The sequence below is a fragment of the Bos taurus genome, chromosome 27, assembly GCF_002263795.3.
Source record: "Bos taurus isolate L1 Dominette 01449 registration number 42190680 breed Hereford chromosome 27, ARS-UCD2.0, whole genome shotgun sequence".
In the NCBI taxonomy this organism is placed as follows: domain Eukaryota; kingdom Metazoa; phylum Chordata; class Mammalia; order Artiodactyla; family Bovidae; genus Bos; species Bos taurus.
In genome coordinates, this window is record NC_037354.1 from 41879403 (window position 1) to 41899065 (window position 19663).

Consider the following 19663-nt stretch of genomic DNA (forward strand, 5'->3'; position numbering starts at 1 on the left):
AAACTAGGCATTTTATGGTGGTCCAGGGCTTAGGACTTGGGCTTTCAATGCAGGGAATGCAGTTCAGTCCCTGGTCAGGGAGCTGGGATCCCACATGCCTTGTGGCCAGAACATCAAAACATAAAATGGAAGGAAAAATGTAACAAATTCAATAAAGACTTTAAAAATGGCCCATGTCAAAAAACAAAGGAACGAAAACTAACCATTGTGAAAGGCCTTCCTATCCATTGCTTCTTTGGACTTCACGACACTTTGGGTTAGGTAGGCTGGAATCACCATCCTCGCTTTACAGGTATGCAAACCAAGCCCCAGGCCTTCCAGTGTCCCACCTGAGGTTTGCCCAACATAAAGTGGCCAAACGGCCAACTTGGGTTTTTGGCCCAAGTCTTCAGCCAAGATAGCATGATTTTAATGATTAAAACAGCCACATCCATACCTTTAACTCAAAGGCTTGTAATGCTTTTCTCAATCGTCTATAGAAAGAACCAGGAAAGGCATTGCACAGAATGATTTGCCAGTAGACTTTCTTCAGGCTGTAAGGTTACCCAGGCGCAAGGTTCTGTTCAGGACGTTGATGTTTACAGAGCCACTGCTTCACCCACCTGTCTCCCCCCCCGTCATGGAGCTGACGTGAAGTGTATATTTTTTAGATCCTTGATATGTTCAAGGAACTGTCCCGCTTGGTCCAAATGCAAATAACTGTTTCTCCAGGATATTTTTTCCTCGAGGGATGCTGGGGGAGACAGAACGCCTCCATCATCCCGTCTGTCTCTACAGTGAGCTTTGTTTCTGTCAGCCAGTCCCCTTCTGTGCCTGGGCCACCCCCGATCTCCTTGGGGGAAGGACAGGGTTCCATTCAGCTCTGTCACCTTCAGTGTCTGTCACATGTGTGGTTGAAGCTGACGGTAGCTTTTCCCTAAGGTGACTGCCAATCAATTCTTTTTCCCTTTCTTCACCAAGGAGTGGTAGCATCTAGTCCTCTCTTCCCTTGAATCTGGGCTGGGCTGTGATTCCTTGAAGCAACGGATTTGGGCAGAGTGACTCCTAAGGCTGGGTCATAAGAAGCCTTGCAGTTTCCAGTTGGTTATTTTGGAGAGGGATGCCATGTGGTCTCTGAGGGAAGCCAACTGCCCTAACAAACTAAAAGAGTGAGAGTTCCCCTGCCTTGAGACCGCCATGCTGGGAGGAAGCCCCAGGCAGCCATGTGGAGAGACTTCCTACCCACCCAGGCACCAGTGGTGTGACTGGAGTCATCTACAGATGACACCAGTCTCTGCTGAGATTTCATGAGGGACCCCTGAAGAACCACCCAGAACTCTGAGACTCAGTGAAAATGCATTGTTTTAAATGAAAAAGTAGTGTTTCGGGTTTGGAGAGAGTTTGTTATGCAGCAGTAGATAACCAGAACTGAGCGCAATAAATATCTGTGAAATGGATCATCGAGTTCCATGGATACACCCTCAGAGACACCACAGCTAAGCCCGCCATCTCAGCCACTGGACACACTTACACATGCTCCCTGCAGCTGGGTGGTTGTGACTGAGTGTTTATGCTCAGGATTAAAAGTGACTCTTGGGGGTTGTGAATTATTCCTGCAAGGCTGTTAAAAATCCTTCATTAAAGACAGCTTTGCTTCATAAGTATCCATGTACGGAACTGGCTTCTATACACGAGGACTTGCATCTCCTGTGTGGCCAATACCACTTTTTTTGCTTACAACACCACTACATATATTATTTCATTCATTTTTATGTGATGATGGCCCATGTTGTCTGGAAAAATATTTGAAGAGGCCAGTACTTTGGCCACCTCATGCGAAGAGTTGACTATTTGGAAAAGACTCTGATGCTGGGAGGGATTGGGGGCAGGAGGAGAAGGGGAAGACAGAGGATGAGATAGCTGGATGGCATCACCGACTCGATGGACGTGAGGCTGAGTGAACTCCGGGAGTCGGTGATGGACAGGGAGGCCTGGCGTGCTGCGATTCATGGGGTTATTAAATAATATTTTATTTTTATTTCTTACAAAGATCACCTTATGTATGTGTGTATCCAACTCTCTACGTTTTTACCATCTTCCTTTTATTAGTTGATCTTTGTGAGAGAGTTATAAAGCAGACACGCAGGTGAGCCCGGCCACATTTCAGAGTGGCAGGGATCAGAAAGGCCAGCAAGGTGGTCTGCAGGGTGGCAGGCTGCTGTGTGCATCGGAATAATCACCCCCAGACTTCCTGATGTACCTTTTCCCTTGTTGTTGTTGTTCAGTCACCCAGTCGTGTCCAACTCTTTGTGACCCCATGGACTGCAGCACGCCAGGCTTCCCTATCCATCACTCTCTCCCAGAGTTTACTCAAACTCATGTCTATCAAGTCGGTGATGCCATCCAACCATCTCATCCTCTGTCATCCCCTTCTCCTGCCTTCAATCTTTCCCAGCATCAGGGTCTTTTCAAATGAGTCAGGGGAATCTCAAGAGTCTTCTCTAGTACCACAATTTAAAAACATCAATTCTACAGCACTCAGCCTTCTTTATGGTCCAACTTTCACATCCATACATGACTACTGGAAACACCACAGCTTTGACTGTATGGACCTTTGTCAGCAAAGTGGTGTCTCTGATTTTTAATGCACAATCTAGGTTTGTTGTAGCTTTTCTTCCCAGGAGCAAGCGTCTTTGAATTTCATGGCTGCAGTCACTGTCCACAGTGGTTTTGGAGCCCAAGAAAATAAAGCCTGTGACTCTTTCCATTTTTTCCCCATCTCTTTGCCATAAAGTGATGGGACCGGATGCCATGATCTTCATCTTCTGAATGTTGAGTTTTAAGTCAGCTTTTTCACTTTCCTTTTTCACCCTCATCAAAAGATTCTTTAGTCCCTCTTTGCTTTCTGCCATCAGGGAAGTCCTTGTCCCTTAACTCAGTATAAGAGAGAGATAGAGACAGGAGAGAGAGGGAAGCCCTACCTGTGATTATCCCATCAATTCCATTTGCATCCGGAGAACCAGCAGCCTTCCATGGGCTTGCTATGCTGACAGTTGCCCCAAAACATAGTCACTGATATGAAACAAGACAGAAACCAGCTTTCTTTCCCATCCACTTGCTGTCCCCCAAAAGTAGAAAGAACAAAAGAACCTCCTGGAGAATCCAAAATAGGTCACTGCTGTCATAGTTTGCTATGCAGTAGATTGGAAAATCCCATGGACGGGGAGCCTGGTGGGCTGCAGTCCATGGGGTTGCTAGGAGTCAGACACGACTGAGAAATTCACTTTCACTTTTCACTTTCATGCACTGGAGAAGGAAATGGCAACCCACTCCAGTGTTCTTGCCTGGAGAATCCCAGGGACGGGGAGCCTGGTGGGCTGCCGTCTATGGGGTCGCACAGAGTCGGACACGACTGAAGTGACCTAGCAGCAGCAGCAGATTGAAAAAATCCCCCCGCCCTCGACCCCAGTCTGTACATGTCCAGTCACACCTTTGGACGGCCTGGGCCACCCCTCTGACCTGGTGCCCTGGCGGTAGGAGAGTGAAAGAACCATCCTTGCTTGTCTTTGTGCTAAAAAGGAGGCGAGAGCAGCAACAGGGGCGACGGGGGAAGCCAAGCAGGAAGTGGGTCCCCAGGGTTGGGCGTGGTCACTGCTCGCCCACTGCTGCTCAGCGCCCAGGCTCAGGCCAGCAGCACCCGTGCCCTGGGGAGCCGATGGAAAGGCAGATTCTCTAACAGGTACCTATTGAGTCGGCAATTCTGTGGGTCACTCAGAGGCACAGTCAAGTCTGGGGCCTGTAGAGGCAGATGCAGTCTGTCCCCAGCGGTGGCCTCAGCAGCCACTCTGCGGTGAGGGGTGGGACTTTGCTGGACCGGCTCCCGGAGCCCGTACCTCCTGACCTGTCTGCCCTCTTCCCGCCTCCCAGCCTGGCCGCCTCGCCCCTGCATGTCCACCGTGACTCTGGGCAAAGGACACCACCGTCAGGCAGTGTCGGCTCCTCTGACCCCAGGCACGGCCTCCTGGAAGAGCAGGGACTAGTCCTGGCCTCGGAACGGTCCTGAACCTCCCTGGGCACTCCTTCGCTCACCTGTCCATCAGGGACTGGGTGAGGACCACCCAAGACAGTCATTACCATGGCAAAGACCAGAAAGGGCAGCGGGGAGGACTGTTGCTGGCAGGGAGCACCAGTGAGCACAGGAGATACAAGGAGAGGCCACAGCCTGTTGCGGTCCAAGCTGAGGAGCTAGCTTCGGGCTGGCCTCTGGAGGGCAGACTGGGACCCAAGCAAAAGGCATCGCAAGCAAGAGTGAATCCTTGGGTCCTGTGTGCGGGGCTCCCCCTCCCCTCCCACCGCCCACAGGAGGACACCCACAGAGTGTGCCCTGCTCTGAACACGGCACCCAGAGCCACAGACGTAGGTCCCCTTCATGCACTCAGAAACAGAGCGAGATTCTTGTTTCTCCTCCTCCCTCTTTCTCTCAGTGTCTTTCCACAGCGACAGCCCTGTGACCGTGATCACCGGGGGCCTTTGAAAGCGACGACCAAGAACATATATCTTTGCTCAGAGAACTCAAGGTCTTGGAAACTGTACGGTCTCTCACGGAATGACGTGGAAACCGTACAGTATATGTCAGTTCAGGAGAGATTTCCTGCTGCGGGAGAACCGTGATCAATGACCTGTTCGGTGTCTTCATTTAAATCCTCCTTGTCTCTCCTCCTCAGCCCGAAGACATCGGACAGGCACCGATAGTAAACGCCCCAGAAGGTGGAAAGGTCGACTTAGAAGCCTTCAGCCATTTTACAAAAATCATCACACCAGCAATTACCAGAGTGGTGGATTTTGCCAAAAAGTTGCCTATGTTTTGTGAGGTGAGGAGATTGCTTTTCCTTCTTTGTTCATATTCATGATTAGTTCCATTGAGTTCCTGAGTATTATGTGTAATTTAATTGTAATCAGTTGGGACTTATAAAAAGTCATATGAAAACCACAGCAGCACGAAATGACAAGCCACTGTCCCGCCTGTTTCCCCGCCTCCTCTGTTGGTCATCATCCATCAGCTTATCCATGTGAGGCTGATAAGGGGCCTCCCCACTGCCTGACTCCAGGCCCAGGAGAACCAGACAGTCTCACCTCCTCTCAGTTGGCATTGTGATGTCCTGGTTGCTGTGCTCAAGCCCGCCTCATGAAATCCAGTCTCTAACAGATTGGCAGGATAGCTTTTGTTAAGCCCACTTTACAGATGGGGAAAATTAAGATCAAAGAGATGAAGTCTACCTGTGTGGCACGGGGCCACTGTTCTTTGAGTCTCTGTCTGTATTATTTCCACTTTATATCCCAGCAGGCTGGCTTTGTGGTGGTTTCTTCATCCTCAAGAATAAGTGAAATGGGGTGGGGTGAGGTGAGGGGTGTCCCTGGCAGTCCAGTGGTGAGATTCGGCACGTCCCCTGCAGGGGGCATAGGTTTGAGCCCAGGTCAGGGAACTAAGATCCCACCTGGGATTCTCCAGGCAAGAATACTGCAGTGGGTTGCCATTTCCTCCTCCAGGGGATCTTCCAGACCCAGAGATTAAACCCGTGTCTCTTGCGTCTCCTGCATTGGCAGGTGGGTTCTTTACCACTGAGCCACCTGGGAAGGCCCATTCTAAAGAACAGATCTCCCATAATTTAGGTTATCTGCCTTTACGGGATATCTGATTTTTAATAATATAAATATTCTGCAACGAGCGTTCTGGTGCCTAAGCCCTGTTCACAGAACAGCCTGTTTCCTGGTGCAAATCCCAGAAGTGGAATTTAAGGACCTAAGCTGCTCGTCTGAGGACTTTCCATGCGTTGCCAAATTGCCCTCTAGAAAGTGTGTCTACAGTCCCGTCTGTGCCAAGGACGCCTTTCCTCTCACTCCCGGTGTCAGCTCTTGATTTTGGTGCTGGGTTGAATCTGTTTTCCCAAACCTCTCTTAGTCCTCTGTCTCTGGGCTGTGTCCTCTTTCCTCAGTCCTTGGCGTCTGAGAAAAAACTGGAGTTGGCTACTCCTACAAGGCAAGCTAGCCCATCAGTCCTGTGTTCCCCTTGGAATACCTACCAAAAAAGTTTTCCAGAAAATGTAAAGCTTAAGGCCACCAGCCACTGAGAGCTATGTAGTGAATGAAGGAAAAGAAGCCATTGCCACCAGCAACAAACACACCGTGCTCTGTGTCCTTGGCAAGGGTGAGAGCTCAGCCTGGAACTTTCCAGGCCCGAGTATGGCACGCTTCTCCCGTCAAGCTTCCCTCGGGAGTTTAAGCCTGCTTCAAAGTCGTGATTCCACCTCTCTTTCAAGCTTGATATTTTGTAGTCTCCAAATTGAAAAAAAGGGAGGGGAGACCATTTTGACAGCAGCGGTACATATGTTTCTGGTGCTGTGGTCTCCTGAGGGCCTTTACCCTTTGACACTATCTTTTTTTTTTTAATCTTTTGGTGGTGCTGTGTGGCATGTGGGATCTTAGTTCCCCACCAGGGATCAAACCCAAGCCCTCTGTATTGGAAGTGCAGAGTCTTAACCACTGAACCACCAGTGAAGTCCCTTTTGACACTCTGGAACCCCAAAGAGGGCTGTGAAGGGCGCAGGCCGTGAGCTACCTGTGGAGTGGGCTCCAGATCCCAGGTGGGCCCCAGAACCGGAAGTTTCTGCCAGAGGTAGTTTGATGCATCTGCTGTTCAAATCGAACTCAGGATAACTTTCTGCTGAGACCCATGCCAGGCCACCAACCAAGGGTTTCGAAAGCTCTGAAATGGCTGCTGGCAGAGCTGCCAAGAGCACGTCAGAACCGTTTCTTGAGCACAGGGCACGGGCACTCCTGCCAGTCTGTGGGCGCCCCCACCTCTCCCCCGGGCGGGCCCCCTGGGGCCTCCCCACAGTGGAGGGTTCTTGGGTGACTTAGAGACTGTCTGCCCACATGTGGAAACAAAGCTCACTGTAAACCCCTCTTTAAACAACAGGCATCTGGCCTAGTTTTTAAACCACTGGAGACCCTTGACAAATCTTTACTCTGCTTTTACTTACATGTGAACTCACAAATAGGAACTTTTCAAGAGAAAACTTCTACTTCATCTATCATCAGACTTGGCTATAAAGATGGGGCCTGCCCAAGTCTATATACTCTAAAAACAACTAAAATCAATGGTTTTATCAGACTAGTCATTTCTCTTTGCCACTCTATGTCCATGGTTCTCAAGAGCGGGTCTCTGAACCAGGTGCAGGGGCATCACCTGGGAACTTGGGCACATACAGACCCTCAGAGGCGGGGCTGCGATGTGTGTTCATCAAGCCGTAGGTGTTGGTGAGCGGGCTGCAGACAGGACCTCTGCCCTAGGCAGTGAAGCCAGCGCTCACCCACTCCAGCCAGCTTTCCGATTGCCTGTGGAGGCGCCAGCCAAGTTCCTGTCTCCTGTTCCCCACCAGGCCCTGAGCCCAGGAATCCAAGATGTAATTGAGGAGTACAAATCAGAAACTAAATAAAAGCAAATCATAGTCATTTTGCTTAATGAGTAGAGGGGAGAATTCACATGAATGGATTCCAGAACCAAACACAAAATGCCTTTTATTATAGAGAAAAAGCAGAGCAATTTGAAATTAAACAGTAAGGCAGGTAGGCTGAGTTAGTAAAAAAAAAAAAAAAATATATATATATATATATATATATATATATATATATATATGAAATACTCTGTATATTTTAAAGGTAATTCCAAATACTGCTTTGTCATATGTAGTCACCTGAACTGAAGTAGTTGTGTTGCCAAGATCATTTCTCAAAATAGAATTGGAACCTGCTTTAATAAAGAGAGAAACTATGTGTCGTTTCATATTCATTCTTTACGGAAGCTTACACCCAAATCCCTTCAGAGAGGGAGCTCTCCAGAGCTGGCTTCCAACTCTCACCTCACCCACTCAGGGACCCCCTAGCATGTCTCTCAACCTCTCAGAGCCTGGATTTCCACACCTGTCAATAAAATTGGAATTAGAATATTTACCTCACTGCATCGTTGCAAACATTAAACAAGGTGATGCATGTCAATCTTAGCCCAATTCATCAAAAACACCCATTAACTAATAGTGTTTCAACCTCCTTTGATAATGGCATTTAATTAAACATTCTCCCCCTCCAAAAAATCAAACTCTAATTTTTTGGTATTTCTCTTCACAGAGTTTTTAAGTTTATTATTAATGTTATCAGTTCAGTTCAGTTGCTCAGTTGTGTCCAAATCTTTGTGACCCCATGGACTGCAGCATGCCAGGCTTCCCTGTCCATCACCAACTCGTGGAGCTTGCCCAAACTCATGTCCATCGAGTCCGTGATGCCATCCAACCATCTCATCCTCTGCCATCCCCTTCTCCTCCTGCCTTCAATGTTTCCCAGCATCAGGGTCTTTTCAAATGAGTTAGTTCTTCACATCAGGTGGCCAAAGTATTGGAGTTTCAGCTTCAGCATCAGTCCTTCCAATGAATATTCAGGACTGATTTCCTTTAAGATGGACTGGTTTGATCTCCTGGCAGTCCAAGGGACTCTCAAGAGTCTTCTCCAGCACCACAGTCCACAGCATCAATTCTTCGGTGCTCAGCTTTCTTTATGGTCCAACTCTCACATCCATACATGACTACTGGAAAAAAACATAGCTTTGACTATATGGACCTTTGTCGACAAAGTAACGTCTCTGCTTTTTAATATAATGTCTAGGTTGCTCATAGCTTTTCTTCCAAGGAGCAAGCATCTTTTAATTTCATGGCTGCAGTCACCATCTGCAGTGATTTGGGAGCCCCAAAAAATAGTCTGTCACTGTTTCCATTGTTTCCCCATCTATTTGCCATGAAGTGATGGGGCTGGATGCCGTGATCTTAGTTTTCTGAAAGCTGAGTTTTAAGCCAACTTTTTCACTCTCTTCTTTCACTTTCATCAAGAGGCTCTTTAGTTCTTCTTTGCTTTCTGCCATGAGGGTGGTATTATCTGCATATCTGAGGTTATTGATATTTCTCCCAGCAATCTTGATTCCAGCTTGTGCTTCATCCAGTCTGGCATTTCGCATGATATACTCTGCATCTAAGTTAAATAAGCAGGATGACAATAATGTTATCACGTTATCACAAATCTTAACAGGACACCCAAATGAGTTTAAAATGAGATTACAACACTGACAAAGAGATCCAGTGTGTGCAGTAATTCTGATGCTGGAGACTCTGAGAACATAATAACCCTAGGAGCCAGGAGGTCCGGATTCTGGGCTCACCTCTGCCTCTGATCCACTGGGTGACTCTGAGCAAAGTTGTGACATCTCTGGGCCTCAAAGGTCACATGTGTCTGTAACAGACCTTCTAGTCCTCTACCTTTTAAGAGATTCAAGGAGCAAACTTTCTTCAAAAAACAGAGCGGCACAGTTGCCAGCTAAACAGTAGGGTCGGCTCTTAGAGCTACCAGACCAAAACAGTGGTACATTTAGGAAGGTCTCAGTGGCTACTCCAGTATTCTTGGGCTTCCCTGGTGGCTCAGACAGTAAGGCATCTGTCTGCAGCGTGGGAGACCTGGGTTCTGGGTTGGTTGCACTTTCAATGCAGGGGGTGCCAGTTCAATCCCAGGTCAGGGACTTAAGATCCCACATGCCATGCAGTGCAGCCAAAAAAAAAAAAAAAAACTGGTGAAGATGATGAACAGTGTGGGTGCTCAGTCGCTCCAGTTGTGTCCAACTCTGCGCCAACTCTCTGTGACCCCAGGGACTAGACGGCCGGGCTCTTCTGTCCACAGGGATTCTTCAGGCAAGAATACTGGACTGGGTTGCCATGCCCTTCTCCAAAGGATCTTCCTGACCCAGGGACCGAACCCAAATCTCCTGTGTTGGCAGGCAGACTTTTTACCACGAGTGCCCTGGGAAGCCCAGGCTTAGAGTATGGGGAGTGGTTGTGGGAGTCTGCAGCCGCGAGCAGACAGGGCAGGGGCTGCTCCCGTCGCCCCTGGGGTCCTGCAGGCGGGTCCTAGCAGACGTCTGTGCCCTCGCTCCGTGCTGACGTGGGCTGCTTCTTTCCAGCTGCCATGTGAAGACCAGATCATCCTCCTTAAAGGCTGCTGCATGGAGATCATGTCCCTCCGTGCGGCCGTGCGCTACGACCCGGAGAGTGAGACTTTGACCCTGAACGGGGAGATGGCGGTGACGCGCGGCCAGCTGAAAAACGGGGGCCTCGGGGTAGTGTCCGACGCCATCTTCGACCTGGGGATGTCGCTGTCCTCTTTTAACCTGGACGACACTGAGGTCGCTCTCCTTCAGGCCGTCCTGCTGATGTCTTCAGGTGAGTGTGTCCAGACCGGCCCTGGCGCGCGTTCAGAGCGCCTGGGGAAGCTTCCGGTCCCCGGCTTCCGGTTCGCATCCCGCTGCCCTCCGGCGGCGGGCAGTAGGTTTCCGGTCCCCGTAGGATCGCGTCCCGGCATCCTCCAGCGGCGGGCGGGGCTTTGCGGACTGCCGGGGAGCTGAGAAGCGGTGTCTGCCGGCTCCTCAGGTCTTGACAGGAGCCCCCGGAGCTCCTCTCCCAAGGCTCGGTGAAGCGGCTCCCTTCCACAGACACTCCTGGCCCGCCTCGGGGCAGTAGGCTCTTCTGGGTCCGCATGCTCTGCACTGCACCCACAGCGGTGGGGTCCCCCAGACCCGCCTCTGGTGTGGTGGGCAGGCTCTGTCTAGCGCGGCATTCCCCGTCCTGCCCTCCCGATGCCTACGCCGTGTGCAGTCCCCTCCTGTCGGGAGCCCATGACTGCCCTTGTAGGATCCTGAGAATTCCACGTCCACCCGGTGACGGCCTTGTGTTCTGTGATACTCCGGCTTCTCTTGGGAGCGGACTTGCTCACAGGACAGGAAGCCGCTTCCAAGAAGGAGGAAGCGAGGCAGCCTCCAGCAGACAGCCAGGTCAAGGTCGGGGTGCTCCCTGCCAGTAGACTTCACTATCATTTCAGTCACTTGCGACCCCATGGACTGCAGCACGCCAGGCCACCCTGTCTATTGCCAACTCCTGGAGCTTGCTTAAACTCATGTCCATCGAGTCGGTGATGCCATCCAACCATCTCATCCTCTGTTCTCCCGTTCTTATCCTGCCTTCAATCTTTTCCAGCATCAGGGTCTTTTCCAGTGCGTCAGTTCTTTGCATCAGGTGGCCAAAATATTGGAATTTCAGCTTCAGCATCAGTGGTTCCAATAAATATTCAGGACTGATTTCCTTTAGGATGGACTGGTTTGATCTCCTGTCGTCCAAGGGACTCTCAAGGCAAGCAAGCAAGCAATCACTCAGTCGTGTCCGACTCTTTGCAGTCCCATAGACAGTAGTCTACCAGGCTTCTCTGTCCATGGGATTTTCCAGGCAAGAGTACTGGAGTGGGTCGCCATTTCCTTCTCCAGGGGATCTTCCTGACCCAGGGATCGAACCCAGGTCTCCTGCATTGCAGGCAGACGCTTTACCCTCTGAGCCACCAGGGGAACCCACGTATCCTTAAAAAATAATAATAATAAAACATGTAATTTATCTAAGGACTCCCTGTGTGACCCTGAGCAAAGCTTCCAGTGTCTCTGGTCTTCAGTGTCCTGTAAAATAAATAAACTGAGCAAGTGCAGAGTAATATGTGGACTTTCTGTTTGGATCAAAAGTTAAACGATCCTGTGGAGAATTTATCTAGCACATTCAGAGAGAGAGAAGATGGGGTGAGCCACAGAGCAGCAGCATCAACTATGAAGGAAATCACAAAATTAAAATGCAAAAATTGCAATCTGAGCTGGATGGGGGATGCCAAAAGCCGGATTATTTTGTCTAAGCTCAGAATGGTGGGCTGAGACATTAACCCTGATTGTTTCTTTCAAATTAAGCACAACTCTATTTAGAGTTTTACTGATACAGATATTTCAATAACTAGACACTTGAAGCATGAATATATTTATTTGATCAAAGCCACAAACAGGAGAACTGGGCAGGGAGGTGGTAGGGCTCCCCAGAGTTGTATGAGGAATTCATTCAGGTTTACAAATTTCGTGGGTTTTTTGTTTGTTTGTTTTTAGGTATAACTTACATAACATTGCATTAATTTCAGGTGTACAACATAATGATTGGATATTTGTATATTATTTTGAAATGATCATCAGTATTAGCTAACATATCTCCCCATATACAGCTGCACAATTTTTTCTTGTGATTAGGACTTTTAAGATTTACTGTCTTAGCAACTTTCAAATATGTAATACAGTATTATTAGCTAGTCACTATGCTGTTCACTACGTCTGCATGACTTACTGGGTTTATAACTCGAAGTCTGTATCCTTGGACCCCCTTCACCCATTTCACCCACCCAGACTCCCAGCCTCTGTCAGCCACCAATCTGCTATGCATATGAGGTCGCTGGGATTTTGTTTGTTTTTGAGATTCTACCTATAAGTGAGATTATACAGTATTCATCTTTCTCTGACTTATTCACTTAGCATAGTGCCCTCAAGGTCCATCCATGTTGTTGCAAATGGCAAGATTTCATTCTTTGTAACTAAACAGCATGCCAGAAAGTGTGTGTGTTGGCCGGGGGGTGGGGGGGTTGTGACAGCTTCTTTATCCATTCATCCATCAGTGGACACTTAGCTTGTTTCCATACCTTAACTATTATAAGAATGCTGCAGAGAACAGGGGGGTGAAGATATGTTTTTGATGTAGTGGTTTCGTTTTCTTCAGATGAATACCCAGAAGTGGGATTGTTGGGTCATGTGGTAGTTCTATTTTAATTTTTTAAGGAATCTCTATACTGTTTTCCACAGTGGCTGTATCAACTTACATTCCCAAAAATAGTGCTCAAGGGTTTTCTTGTTACTTCTTTTCTTTTTGATGATAGCCATTCTGACAGGTGTGAGGTGATATCTAATTGTTTTGATTTGCATTTCCATTCATCTACATACCTGTTTTTATGCCAATACAATACTGTTTTGGTTGCTGTAACTTTGTAATGTAGTTTTAAATCAGAGAACGTGATGCCTCCAGCCCCGTTTTCTTTTCTCAAGATTCCTTTGGCTATTCAGGGTCTTTTATGGCTGAAAATACAAACTCTATCATTGTTTATTCTAGTTCTGTGAAAAATGCCATTGAAACTTTGATAGGGATTGCACTGAATCCACAGATGGCTTTGAGTAGTATGAACATTATAACAATATTAATTCTTCCAATCCATGGGCACGGGATATCTTTCCACTTACTGTGTTTTCCTCAGTTTCCTTCATCAGCGTCTTATTTTTCAGTGTAAGTCTTTCACGTCTTTAGTTGAATTAGTCCCTAGGTATTTTATTCTTTTTGATGCAACTGGGAATGTTATCAGCAAATAGTGACAGTTTTTACTTTTCCCTTTCCAACTTGGATGCCTTTTCTTTCTTTTTCTTGCCTAATTGCTCTGCATAGGACTTATAATGCTATGCTGAGTAAAAGCCACAAGAGTAGGCATCCTTGTCTTGTTCTCTGTCTTAAAAAATGTCTTCAGCTTTTCACCACTTAGTATGCTCTCAGCTGTGGACTTGTCATATATAGCTTTTACCATGTTGAGATACAGTCCCTCTGTATCCATTTTTGCAACCCAAGTCCTCACAGCCTAGATGTTCCCCAATCATCCGGCTTTCTCTTGACATCCTTTTATCAGTTTTTTTTAAACTGCCTTGAGTCTCCTATATATTGTGGGAAGACCAGTGGTTTTCCAAAATTTGGGAAGATTTTTCTGGGCTGTACATGATCATGATCTCCTCCAGCTCCATCTTCCCACCGTGACTCTTCTCTTCTCCACACAGGATGATGCTAGTGTCGTTCACATCCCCTTTTCATTATAACTTCCCAAGACACCACCAACACAGGGCTTCTACAGAAGCAATCAAAATAAGGGAAGGGAAGGAGTGGTTCACTGAAGCCAAGTGAACAATTAAAATTAGATATTGTGCTGCTTTGTCTTCACCAGAGTCTCTTCCCATCGGACATTCTTCCTTTGCATCCAGGCTGCCTGATTTCCTCCCAATCTCTTTTCACATCTCTCTTTTCTCTGTAAGTCCCATGCTTGTCAGAATCCCTCCTCATTATGCACAGTATTTCAGTTCTCTAGGTGAGGTTTCTCCTTCTGTACCCTAGGAGGGAGGCATCACCCTTCACACCCAAGGAGGTGATTTGTGTAAGCCAGAGACATTTATCTGAACAAAGCCTTGACACCCTTCATGTAAGTTACTCCACTCACTGGCATCTTGGTCCCTGATGCCCCAGAGTTCATACTGCATCCGTGCCCATTCCTAGGAGTCAAAAGTCCCCAGATTGACCCACTTCACACTAAAGGACTTGAAGTGGACCAGGCAAGCCTTCTCATTTCTGCCTGCAAATTAACATCCTTCTTTCTTCTCCCTCAGATCGCCCAGGGCTTGCCTGCGTTGAGAGAATAGAAAAATACCAAGATAGTTTCCTGCTGGCCTTTGAACACTATATCAATTACCGAAAACACCACGTGACTCACTTTTGGCCAAAACTCCTGATGAAGGTGACAGACCTTCGGATGATCGGAGCCTGCCATGCCAGCCGCTTCCTGCACATGAAGGTGGAATGCCCCACGGAACTCTTTCCCCCGTTGTTCTTGGAAGTGTTTGAGGATTAGACCGACTGACTCATTCTCATAATTCCAACAGCACTACTGGGTGTCATTTCATTCCATTGCCTAGCTCTTTTTTGTTTGTTCCTTTATTTCTTTGTGTTGGGAGGGATTGTTTTGGGGTAAAGGGAGGTAGTCCTTGGCATAGACATGGATGAAATTGCCCCTCGAATGCGGGTACTTGCTAACTATTGCATTTTGTTCTCCAGTCCTTTGATGTGAATATGCTTTGGAGGTTTTACAGTTGTGGAGGTGAGGTGGGGACAATCATTAATTCACCAGCACCAAGCCGTCACCAGCTCCCATCTGTCCCTGGTCAGTGACTCGAGCAAGCAAAATGGCACAGCAGGAAACTAAAGAAGACTTAAAACCAAGACAATGTGGTCATCTTGATCCAATCCTGGTTTTTGCAGGGCTCGAATTAGCACAGCAGAGACAGCCTTTGATGAGATGTGGCTTTCAGCTTCCTAGAGAAAGTTCTGAACAAATTGTTATCTATTCAAGAACATACTGTTTTCAGCACTCTGTTCTCTCCTAGCAGCCTAACCTGGAATGTATAAGGATATGTGTTTCCCCCAAATTAGCTGTCCTTTCACTGTAATTTTCATAATCCTGTGATTTAATTTGAGTTATACAAGGGTGTGACTCAAAGATGTGCAGGTGTTTGACTGATTGAGGCCAACAAGGAAAACAATTTCCTTAAGTGAGCCCAAAGAAATTCAAAATCTTCACAGATATCAGTGACTCAGTGGTTTCCAAAAATTCATAGTGTCACTTCATAGCAAGAAGGCTTCTTACTGCTCAAAGGAAACTCCCACAAAAATCAAACCTACTTACAGAGGGATGTCACTGTTCAGTGACATCAGACCCTTCAACTCTCAAAGTCCTCAAGTCATTCAACCTGATTCCATCTCTGCTGAGCCGACACCAGATTTCCCTGTGGATTGACCTTCCAGTCAAGGAGCGGTAACAAGCTGAAATGTTTGAGTCTTGTTCTGGGGAGAGACTAGTGATGTCACATTCTATGTTGAAGGAAATGCAGGGCCTCAGAGCCTCCTCACGCCCTGATGCTGAGGTTCCCCCCTTCTGCTCTTGGATCCTCGGGCTCTTTGCTCTACTCACAAGTGTTTCCTAATCTCCTTTCCCTCTGGCTCTGAGGCTTGACTACCACCAAACAAAGCCTGCTCCAGCCACTGACTCTCTCTGTCCTTCTGATAGCATCGCCCTGATAGATACTCAGCAGAAAACAGCTGCAGACCACGCACACAAACCCTCACTCACCTTCCCTGCCCAGCCCACCTCCCCAGTGACCGACACTGGAGTACTGTGTGCCCAGAAAGCATATGATGCCCCTGGTTGCTTCAATGTCAGAAGACGGGCACAGAATATACCCATGAAACTGAATGTATCCCACTCTTCACTGTCATGGTAGACATAAACTATTTCTCTGCCTGCCTTGTACTGCCTTATCCTGGAAGTGTTTGGGAAAATAAGCCATATCAGTGAAACTTGCCTAAAAACCATGTAGATTCATTCTTTTTTAACTGGCCCAGAAGTTGGGGTGCCTGAGTTCTAGTTTGTGCTCTCGAGTGGTAGATTTGTGACCTTGAGTCATGAACTCAAAAATCCTTCCTGTCCTTAACACTGTACTAATTTTAGGGGGTGAGGGAATCAAGTTCTTTTGATGGTTTCTTTCACATTCTAATTTCTAACTTTATTAGAAATGATGACTCTCCTGACAGCTAAGGAAAATATATTTGGTGTTGATTCAAAATAGAAAGTTGATATACGACATATCAGTTATTTAGAGAAAGGCAGGGTAGATTTGGGAGAAGGAGAGGAGTGCATTAAAAATCCTGAGAGTGACCAGAAATAATCCGGGAGAAAAATTACGTGTTTGATGTGCTAAAGCAATTACACAGGCTTCCAGGGAAAGAAACCAAGAGCGGTGCACTAGAACTTACTACCCAGAGAAAGGAAATAGGTGAAGAGAATAAAATTATCAACATGAAGTTCATGGGCAGATTACCTGCTTTGACTTCCCTCAGTTCAGTTCAGTCGCTCAGTCCTGTCGGACTCTCTGCGACCCCCATGGACTGCAGCACGCCAGGCTTCCGTGTCCTACAGACAGTTTTTTGGTTTTGTTTTCTCCAGGTAGCCTCTAGCCAGTTTCCTCTGGTCCTCACTTTGTTACCATCTCAGCTTCCTCTGTTGACTCTCTTTGGATAACTGCTCTTTGAAACAAAGCGTTTAATCACCTTCTCTGCTCCAGGGTAACTCTGAGAAGCTTTTCCGGGTGGGGCAGGTTTTCCTTTGGAAGGGAAGGCGAGCAGGCAGGTCCTGGAATCTCACAGACTCCTCAGGCAGTAGGCTCCCCAGGAAAGTCTCCTCAACGTGTTGCGATTCCCCAGGGCATCAGACAGCCCCAGATTCAGTGCAAGTGCAGAGCCTGATCTAAAGCCGCATGGGAACGCCTTAGGGATTAACATGATTGACCACTGGCCAAATGGTTCAGCAGATCTACAGCAACCCAGCCAGCCCCGACTAAATGTGTGTTTGATCCTTGGCCTCTTACATGGTAGCCTTAAGCAGGCAAACTGCGGATCTCAAAATCTTGCCGAAGGCTGACTACTTCCTGCTGAGTAGACTAAGCCTCGAGGACTTCCGGTTGAAGGAAAGGCTGTCAAGACTGAAGGACTCACAACCCCGGTGGTCAAGGTGACTCATTCCTTCTGTAATTGACTGAGGTACTTACTGCATCTCAAGACTCCATCCCATAAAACTCGATTAGAAGGGACTTGCTCTGGATTTTTTTTTTTTTTTTTACATTTTTCTTACGTCGTCCAGACTTTCAAATCAAATGTGGACTGCCTGAAACCTTACCCAGTGGGGAGACCTCCCAGAAGAGGAGAACACGCCCTACAACTGGGATATCTATTTATAAATCACTTATATTTGGGGGGTGAGTGGTGTCCAGTGTGTGTGTGCGTGTGCGTGTGCGTGTGCGTGTGTGTGTAGCCCTCAAGTGTACTTCACTCTTCAATTAGATGTGCCGTGTTGGTAGAAATAGTGAAAAAAGTAAAGATCTTTTCTTCTTTATGATTCTGCTCCAAACACCACGTGCCGCCTCTGAGCTTTCCTCGTCCGTGAGCCTCGGTCCTCAAGGATACCCGCGCCGTGTTGCTGCCTCAGCCCGAGAGCCGCCTCTTCCGCCCACAGCATGGCCGGCGCGGCCCGCCCCGCGCCTCCGCGCTCGGCCCCTGCGGACGCAGCCTCCGTGAACTGCAGACGCCCTCGAAGCATGTCACTGTCCGTGATACATTCTTATTCTACGGAACTCTAACCCGTTCGTGTCATGTTGACCTTTGGCTGCATGAGTCATACAATATGAAACTGGTCTTATGGTTTTTGAAACGTAGCCAGCATTTGTAAGGCTAAACCTTTTTCACAAACTGAGTTGAGATGAATCACCACCAGGCCACCATTCCTCTTCAGAAGGAGAGTGCTTAACAGACGTTTGAATCCCTTTGCCCTTTCCGATGGCTACCGCGTCAGGTTCCAAAATAAGCTCGTCATTTTTCCTGTTATTTTAATAATAAGGAAATATTAGCATAGTGTTTCTTTTGATAGCGATAGACTATAATCCGTATTTAAATTTTATAGAGGAGAAATTTTATTGTACTGTGATGTAGATATTTATTATCCAGGTAAGGATTTGCCCGGTGTGTATTTTTTACAATTGAAACACTTTAATCTTTAAAAAAAAAAAAAAAAACTTTAAACACACACACACACACAGACACAAAAACAGACTAGGGGAAAAAAGGTTTGGCCTTATCACAGAATTTGTACTGTGCTGTACAAATGTTTGCAAATGCAAAACGTGTGCATTTCTAGTGTGTTTCTACATTCATTAATGCCGCCTTCAGGAGCAATATCGTGCAGGTAAAATGCTGTTTGTGGCTTTCTGTTGCACAGTTAAAGCTGACCCACCTTATGCACAAGACAATCAGATATAAATCTGTCCTCCTCAGGATGCAGACAGGACGTTCCAGAGCACAACGCACGACAGAAGAAGACCCTTAGGAGACAGGCAACTTGCTGACACAGACGCTAGCAGGGCATGAACGAGCAGACATTATGCCACTCCCCTCTTTTGGTTCTTCCTATTTGGCATTTTTCATTTGATTTTAGAGCCAAATTAGTTATGAAAGCTTTCTTTGGAGAAAACACCTTTATTCCCCCATGATGTTTTCATGCCCTGAGAATCAGAAAAGGACAATAGAACAGGGAAAGATTTACAGTCATCGGAAGATTTGTGTTTTGCAAATGGTGTTAAGTGATATTGCTAGATTGGTAATATTTTTTTCAGCCTAAAATTCTATTGAAATCTGTGATCAAAATGTTTTAAACTATCCAAAAAGAAAATTTGTATATTTGGGAAAAATGGATTTTTACATAGCTTTTGTATGCAGATATTAAATTGTAATTATGACTATAGCAGGCATAGATAAACTGATAAGCTACAATTCTAAAAAAGAAACAAAAAAGAAAAGCTTATAACGGATATACTTTTCTGCCTCTTTCTTTAAATATTATTATTTTCTACTTAGGCACAGGGTTACCTGCTTATCTCATCTTGCTGCTTCCAAAAGAAGGAAAACAGAGATGTAATGACATTTGTTTCATAAACATCTACTAAAATAAGCAAGTTTTCTTGAGAGGAGGGCATGAGGGGGGGATAGGGAGGTACTCGCTTTGGAAGGGGCCACAGAGATGGGGTGAGGAGGGAAGAGGGAAGTTTTTGCAGCTAAAAGACTGCATTCATCTTTTTATCTCAAAATGTCCAAGAACATTATTAATATTAATGAAATTATACTAATACCAGGTATCAATATATGGCTCACATGTTAGGACTCATGCTGTGATGGGTGGCAAAAAAAAAAAAAAGCCTAATGGGAATTTATTGTCCATAATATCTGAAAAATTCAAGAGTGCCATGGCTTCAGGTGTGGCTGGATCTGGGTACTCAGTACCT

The 19663-nt window shown here is 46.8% G+C and overlaps 1 protein-coding gene across 8 annotated transcripts in view; it reads left to right on the forward strand.

The window, feature by feature from the left end:
• Window positions 1-19192, forward strand: part of THRB (thyroid hormone receptor beta) — a 438431-nt gene extending 419239 nt beyond the window's left edge. For all 8 annotated transcript variants that reach the window (XM_005226186.5, XM_015460908.2, XM_024986438.2 and 5 more), the window contains 3 exons: window positions 4704-4850; window positions 10034-10292; window positions 14390-19192. In XM_005226186.5, coding sequence (XP_005226243.1) covers window positions 4704-4850; window positions 10034-10292; window positions 14390-14631 — 648 coding nt within the window. In that variant the 3' untranslated portion in view covers window positions 14632-19192. The remainder of the gene's footprint in view (window positions 1-4703; window positions 4851-10033; window positions 10293-14389) is intronic.
• The last annotated feature ends 471 nt before the right edge of the window (window positions 19193-19663 follow it).